The sequence below is a fragment of the Chaetodon trifascialis genome, chromosome 2 (assembly GCF_039877785.1).
Source record: "Chaetodon trifascialis isolate fChaTrf1 chromosome 2, fChaTrf1.hap1, whole genome shotgun sequence".
In the NCBI taxonomy this organism is placed as follows: domain Eukaryota; kingdom Metazoa; phylum Chordata; class Actinopteri; order Chaetodontiformes; family Chaetodontidae; genus Chaetodon; species Chaetodon trifascialis.
The window spans coordinates 21,384,934-21,393,057 of NC_092057.1; the positions used below are offsets into that span (position 1 = coordinate 21,384,934).

Consider the following 8,124-nt stretch of genomic DNA (forward strand, 5'->3'; position numbering starts at 1 on the left):
TACGCTTCCCCGGCATTCAAAGCCAGCAGTGTGGTGGGCTGCTGTGAAGCCTCGGTCGGCACTGTGAGGAAAATCATGATGAGACAGACGGAGAGTGTTAAACAGGACCAGAGGCTGAGACGACATCAGAAAAGGCAGCATGTGCTCAGCAAACCACGTCTGTCAAGGCTTAAGTGTTCTCCTCAACATATCCGTCTGCTGAAAATGTCCTGATACACAGCGATGATGATGAGGAAGGATCTGCTGTCAGGGTGCTGACCATCCACCGTGAGCAGCTGGCAAAGCTGCATATGAATGAAGCCTGTAGAGTTCACTCAGTGATTTGATGCAACAACCTTTATTTGACCCATTCAAAGGATGGTCTGGGCTTTTAGGAATAGGTGTTAATAGGTGTGTGTGTGTGTGTGTGTGTGTGTGTGTGTGTGTGTGTGTGTGTGTGTGTGTGTGTGTGTGTGTGTGTGTGTGACACCTTCTGTGTGTAACTCAAGAAGATCTGCATATCCACACAGGCCACAGTCATGATTCAAAGCCTTCCATTGATCTTATCTCACCCACAAACCTCCTAAACGCCCCATAGGCTAAGTAACTAACTCATCTTTGTCAGATTATCTCCAGCAGCTACGAACAAAAGGAGCATGAGCATGTGACTCCGCGGAGACTTGTTTCTGCTGGGCGGCATGGTGTGACCCTCCGCGGCCTGTCCCCCTGCGACGTTCCCCTCACACACCATACTCAACCACAGACACTTCAAAGGCAGCGTGGTCATATGATGACACAACATCAAAGGCGCCGACCGCATGAGCGCACCGAGCGAAGGGGCGTGCCAGGCATGCGCGCGCGCTTGGTGTGAGACCGACGCCCCGAGAGAAGCATCAGCCAACGATAATAACGATTGGCCCGCGAGAGTGAGAAGCACGCGGGGCTGGGGGCAGGAAGGGGGCGGTGGGGAGGGGGACTTCAAATAAAATTCCACTTCGTCCGCAGCTTTTGAGGACCTGAACCAAGAGCCGACCGTGAAGCTGCGCTGAATTCAGGGACTTCTCCGCGCGTAATGACGCCTTTTTGGCTGCTCATGATTTCAGGACTGTAATGATGTAGGGACGGCGCGTGCTTTTGGGTGATTTTTTTTTAAAAGCAGCTCCCTATATCTGAAGGCATCATGGAGAACCTTAACCTGCGTTCATCCCGCACTCCTTCCACGAGCGACAGCTTCCAAGAGTCCGTGCGTCTTCAAAGAACTTCTCACTTTTCTGACCAGTCTTAGGATATGTTGTGCTTTACTCAAAGCCCTCGCGCGCACACTTGAGACAGGTTTTTCCAATAACAGTTAGACATGCAGAACCGTGGAGTGTTGAGAGGCTTGGCCGGGCTGTCCGCGGTGCGCTCCTGCTTGCTGCTGCTCTTCATCCATATGAGCGCACCGGTGGAGGCGAAGAGAGCGGCCGGCGGTCGGGCGCAAGCCCGGCGGGTGCAGCAGCCTGCGTCCAACAGGGAGCGGGTGGACGGAGCAGAGAGCTTCCCGTTAGACTTTACAGCCGTGGAGGGAAACATGGACAGCTTCATGGTGCAGATAAAGAACCTGGCGCAGTCACTGTACCCGTGTTCTGCGCAGAAGCTGGACCAAGACATGAAGCTGCACTTTTTGAAGAATGTATCCGTGACTTGCAATGACGGGTCACCTGCGGGGTGAGTGAACTGTCTCTTTACTTTGTCAGTAACTTATAGCATGCCACTTCAAAGACCTGTCATCGTTTTGCATGCAGGTTAGAGATTGGTTTGACATGAATGCGCACGGTCTAAGTGGTGCTCTGCTTCACCAAACATCCAGTTTGCGTTACTCTGGCGGTTTAGTAAAGTGCCCTTCAGTTCATTGTCAGTCCGGATGTAACCAAAATGGATCCAGGGACCAGATCAGAGGGAACGCAGTGCGCGCTGCCGCTGAGCACTATAGATGAGACGGAGAGCATGCGCGCACCCGACAGAGAGGCATTTCTTTTTTTTTGCCCTGCAGGGATGAGTTCATTTAAACTGGATGGACCAAAGTTGTTGGGTCTGATATTTACAATATGGAGCGAGATTAATATAACCAATGACTGTTTTAAAAGCGTTTGCCTTGAACAGGTGTTTTTCTCCAGTGGAAGAAACAGAACAATCAAGTGTGAATCATTTCATGTCTCCAGTGACTTACATTTAAAAGCAGTCATCTCACTACAGACCGCGAGCGGGTGTCCTCGTGAGACTGCAGCTTTGACTGATTCATGCTTGAGTCCTTTTATAGGCTGCACAGTGTCAACAAGTGAACCACCTCTAAACAAACACGTTTATGCTCAGACTTCAGTCGCTGTGCCTCCTGCACATCACTGCAGCATCACATGGTACTGTTTCTGACGAGAGCAAGGGACTCACTGTGATCTTAAGGTTTAGTCACCTAAAGGTTTATAGCATCTATGTGGAATAAATCTCAGTACTTTGATGTTATGGACGAAAAGGATTATGTCCTTACTCCTTTATCAGATGAGGCAGTGCAGCAAACAGGACTTTAAGTCACAAATATGTAGTAAATATACAAGAATGCAACTGTAAGAGGACTAAGTCACCAATCAAATAAAAGACTTTGGCTGTGTGGATAACAGGGAACTTTCCATATACCACCCATGCTGTTAAGCCTCTGTGTGCATGTGTGAGAGGGTGTGTGTATGCTGCCAACAACATGAAGAGTTTCCTCTACTCTTTTTTTTTTTTTTAAATAACCATTTCAAGCTCTGAAAGCCTCTAAACAGTCTCCTGCAGAGATTTTTAGCTGTGCAGTCAGAGCCAAAACTTTCATGTGCGGATCAAAGGTAGCATCCCTCCTGTGGAGCTTGTGTTGTGTACATATGCATCTGTGTGTGTGTGTGTGTGTGTGTGTGTGTGTGTGTGTGTGTGTGTGTGTGTGTGTGTGTGTGTGTGTGTGTGTGTGTGTGTGTGTGTGTGGTGTGTGCGTGTGTGCGTGTGTGTGTGTGAAAGAGAGAGAGAGAGAGAGAGAGAGACATTCACAGTTTTTGTGTTTTCACACAGGTACTACATCAAGGAGTCTAAAGGCAGCAAGAGGTGGCTGCTGTTCTTAGAAGGTGAGCATTAAACGGATACAGACCAGCACACAGATGGAGGCGAAACGCAATGTGTGATCTGTTAACAAGCGTGTGCGTGTGTGTGTGTGTGTGTGTGTGATGTTCAGGTGGATGGTACTGTTTCAACAGGCAGACCTGTGACAGCAGGTACGAGACCATGAGGAGACTGATGAGCTCCACCAAGTGGCCGCAAACCAGAACAGGTGAGAAGACACGTTCCTGCATGGAGTGCATCACAGTCCATGTACACGATCTCTCGTGCACAGACACAGAAAGATGCATGAAAGTGTCTGCGCAGCATTTGCAAAATCTCTGCACTGCCCCACCGGGCTCTTGCTTTCCCCACAAGGAAGAAAAACAAGTCCTGAATGAACGAGATTCATAGATTCATGTTTGTGTTTCCTTTTCAGCTGAGTTTGCATTCATCTTCAAAAGTCAAACTCTCTGGTTCCTTCCCTCCAGCCTTCAGGGGCTCCTTGTTTGTTTATGGCTCCCTCTCTCCACCACCCTCTCTGTGCATACTTTACACCGGTGGCCGGTGCAGTAGCCAGAGCTCCTCAATGGCTGCATGTAATTGCTGACCAAAGCTGGGATAGTTAATGACTTATTGACCGCAGGGAAAACACACACACACACACACACACACACACACACACACACACACACACACACACACACCCCAGCCTATACAAAAACACACCACTGTACGTCAAGGTTTGGGAATTTTAGCAAGAAGCCTAAAAGATTTTAACTCGTCTTACTCTTACTGGAGCGCTTTGACTCCATGGTGAGGACGTCTGAAGCGAGTGTTTGATGTTTCTTACTCTGTTTCACAGGAACAGGAATTCTGTCTCCTCAACCGGAGGAAAACCCTCACTGGTGGAACGCCAACATGGTGTAAGAGCTTGTGTCTCTGTTTCTCATTTTCTTTGCTTTCTTTCTGGCAAAGTTGCATCTTTGGAGAAAATAACTGATGGGAATCATATTGTTTTAGTAAAAACAACAAAACAATTATTTCTATATTTTTTGACATACTGTTGCTTTGTGTGACTTTTCCAATGTCTGTAACTATGATATTAGATTAATGAGATATTATATATAATATACATAAGATCATTACTTTACTCAGCTTCACCTGGACAATCTACAAAAGTTAATGTATTATATATTTCTAATTATTTAGCGCTCTGAAAGGGATTATTTGGGTACATTTCCATTCTAGTATAGCTACTTTCAGTTACAATTAGTACACATAAGACATGTAGTATACTTTTCCTACATCCTTTCACACACTTCATAGACCAAAAATGATGACCAGTGTCCGCTCCACCATCACACCTGCAGCTCGGCTTTTATTTGTGCGCCTGTCATAACTGTGGGCTGTCAGCTGACTGGCTCAAATAACACTGCTCTGATTTTAAATGTGATTCTCTCGCTCTCTCTCTCTCTCTCTCTCTCTCTCTCTCTCTCTCTCTCTCTCTCTCTCTCTGTCTCTCTCTCTCGCTCTCTCCTGCAGCTTCATCCCGTACTGCTCCAGTGATGTGTGGAGCGGAGCCACGCCGAAGACAGATCACAGTAAGACAATAAACCAGTCTGTGAGCTTGTAGATCTACCTGGGGATATGAAAAGCTTTATTGATGCACTAGCTATTAAAGGTAGAGATAAAGAGGGAAGAGATCAGAGGCCACAGACACAGAGACCTTATGATCTGGGAGCTCCTCGTCTGTGCCTTCCTCATATCACCTGAACTTCCCCCTCAGCTTTATCTGACTTCCTCATTATATTGTGTTGCTTTTAAGCACTTGGCAGGTTTATATATACCGCAACGGGATAGAAGCTGTGCAAGTGCTGTGCATCCTATATGATTAACTGAGAAATCCCTTGAATGTCTCCTTTCTAACTGCAGCAGCTTTGAACAAAAAAGAAGCTGAGTATAATCTAATGTAATCAGTCAGGAGCCACTTGGACTTGAACGTGTTTTTGCATTAATAGCCCTGTAAACCAAGCACACACAATACATACATAAAATATGATACTCCTACTTTTATTTTTTGAAATAGACCTTTTTTGAAATTCTGAATGGAAAGAAGGGGTTGTGAGCTTTACTTGTGTTTTCAGCAGCTGTATGATGCTGATATGGAGTCAGTCGTTGTCGTGAGAAGCGTGTCATGTGACTATAAATTCAAACATTTTTGTTCTCAGGTGATTATGCATTCATGGGCTCTCTGATCATTAAGGAGGTGGTGAACGAGCTGCTGACAAAAGGTCTGGACAACGCCAAGGTCCTGCTCCTGGCAGGAAGCAGGTCAGTTCAGTTCACTGTGTGTGTGTGTGTGTGTGTGTGTGTGTGTGTGTGTGTGTGTGTGTGTGTGTGTGTGTGTGTGTGTGTGTGTGTGTGTATGTATGTGTGTCACCTTCTGTACTGTGTGTATGTGTTTTACCAAAGATGATGATTCAGGTGCTCCCTCTGACCCCACTCTTCCTGCTAACAGTGCGGGTGGTACAGGCGTCCTCCTGAACGTGGACCTCGTTGCAGAGCAGCTGGAGTCACAGGGCCACCGGGGGGTGCAGGTCAGGGGTCTGGCTGACTCTGGCTGGTTCCTGGACAACAAACAGTACAAATTCACAGACTGCCTGGATACCATCAGCTGTGCCCCCACTGAGGCCATAAAGAGAGGCATCAGGTAGGGCAGACGCACACCTGAGAGGACAGGCGGATGGACTGAAGGGAGACTAAAGAGCACAGATTTTGAAGAATGCTGATTCTTTGCTGCTGTGCAGGTACTGGGGCGGCTTGGTGCCAGAGAGCTGCAGACAGGCTCATGTGGGAGAGGAGTGGAACTGTTTCTTTGGATATAAAGTCTACCCCACGTTAAAAAGTGAGTGACGAAGCCCCCTGATGAGAAAGACAGATGCTGGTGTGTGTCATCTGAAGTCTGACCTGCAGTGTGTCCTCTGTCCTGTCCAGGCCCGGTGTTTGTGGTGCAGTGGCTGTTTGACGAGGCCCAGCTGACGGTGGACAACATCCACCTGACCGGACAGCCCGTCCACGAGGGCCAGTGGAGGTACATACAGAACCTGGGACAAGAGCTGAGGAGCACGCTACGTGATGTCCCGTAAGACTGACACACACACACAGACACACACACACACACACACACACACACACACACACACACACACACACACACACACAAGATCCTGTAAAGAAAAGAAAGACTGTTCTGTTGACTGTGACTGTGAATTGCAGGGCCATGTTTGCTCCAGCCTGTCTGTCACATGAACTCATTACTCGAACGTAAGTGAATCACAACTTTTAATTCAAGAAACTTTGATCACTGGACTTTTCTCTGTTAACAGCTTACTCTGCTGCAGACTCAGCATGTAGGATGACTATCAGCACAAGTGCACGCAGTCATATTTAGTGTCATTGGAATATACTTTATATTATGTGCTTATGCTGATAAATGAATATCAGCTAATTTATCATTCTTAAATTTTTGTAACTCGATTATTGAAATCCGTCAATTTAAATCATCATGAAAGTGCCCATAATTATTTGATTTTATTGTACATGTCACATGATTCTCATAGACAATTTGGGAGGTCTTGTCATAAACTTATCTGCTCATCTTGTGTTCCTTCTCCTCCGGCCCTCCATCACGACCTGTCCTCCTGCCTCTGCAGCCACTGGATGGACATTCAGGTGAAAGGGACCTCCCTGCCCCGCGCCCTCCACTGCTGGGACCGAAGCCTCCAGGACAGCAACCACATCAACGGCAGCCACAACCACCAGAAGCACAAGACCCCGCCTGTGAGGGGTTGCCCTCGGCATTTGATCGACAGCTGCCCGTGGCCTCACTGCAATCCCTCCTGCCCGACGATTCGCGACCAGCTGACGGGACAGGAGATGAGCGTGATCCAGTTCCTGAAGCACATGGGCTTTGACGTGCAGAAGATGGCCCAGCAGCAGGGGATGGATCCCAGGACGCTACTGGGCATGCTCAATAACGGCAACTGAGCTGCTTTTCTTTGAAGTGCAGCAATGTTACCGTCTGTGAGCCGTTCAGCGAATGAATGGAAGACAACAGCAGCATGAACTCGAAAGAGAAAACTGTCCACTTCCAAACATCGTCCTCCATAAGCCACGAACAAGCTGAACGACTCAAACATTTGCAAGTGCCTGATGAGTTTTGAGACATTGTTGAGTCAAATACAATCAAACCAGAAGGTTTGAGCTGTTTAAACAGAACATATGGGATCACATGCTCCTTGTTTTAACACATAGACAGATATATACTGTAGATATGCTATTATTGTGAGGTGTACACAAATACAACGGAAGGTGGGTACAGCGTGTATATGTACAGTAAATGTGCACCGTACAGTATGTGTGTGCAGTTGAGACTGTCATGGTGGTTCAAAGAAAATCTAAAATACAACCCAGACTCCAGAAAAGTTGGGACGCAGTGTAAAACATTTGATTTCTGTCTTGTACAGTGTCCCAACGTTTGTGTAGTGTGGGTTCTAGTTTTGATGGGAAAGCACTGGATTGAAAACACCTCCCAGTTTGTTTTGTGGGGATTTGGTGCTCTCTTCTGTCAGCTCTAACTATTACAATCAGAGGTCCATCGATGGTGCTGCTGTTTCTACCCTCCACCAAATATGCTGCTTTTTCTCATTTTGGAAAAATAATAATTTAATGGGTAATATTTACTAATAAAAAGGTACAAAGATTAAGATTATTACTTTGTTACTTACTTATAAGTGCTTGTACATTTATTTTTCTACTGGAAATATCTTTTATATGTCTTTCAGTCAGATATAGTTTGCTACTGCATCAGTGTTTCCATACATTTTACTTTTTTATTTGCATGTTTGTGGAAAAAAAAATGTATGCTAACAGTACAAATTATGTCCACATTGTTTTCTCGGCTGTTGAGTTTGTAACAAATATTTCCATGTGCTGTCGCCGTCCCCACAACTTCCATACGCACCAATAAATACTAATACA

At 46.4% G+C, this 8,124-nt stretch overlaps 1 protein-coding gene across 1 annotated transcript; it reads left to right on the forward strand.

Annotated features, from left to right (window-relative positions):
* Positions 1 to 1,019: 1,019 nt before the first annotated feature.
* Positions 1,020 to 7,808, forward strand: notum1b (notum, palmitoleoyl-protein carboxylesterase b). The gene is made up of 11 exons (XM_070974595.1): positions 1,020 to 1,686; positions 3,058 to 3,110; positions 3,218 to 3,313; positions 3,947 to 4,007; positions 4,627 to 4,685; positions 5,313 to 5,415; positions 5,603 to 5,794; positions 5,892 to 5,989; positions 6,079 to 6,226; positions 6,361 to 6,408; positions 6,798 to 7,808. The coding sequence occupies exons 1-11, from the start codon at positions 1,334 to 1,336 to the stop codon at positions 7,129 to 7,131; spliced, it is 1,545 nt and encodes a 514-aa protein (XP_070830696.1). The 5' UTR covers positions 1,020 to 1,333; the 3' UTR covers positions 7,132 to 7,808.
* Positions 7,809 to 8,124: the final 316 nt, after the last annotated feature.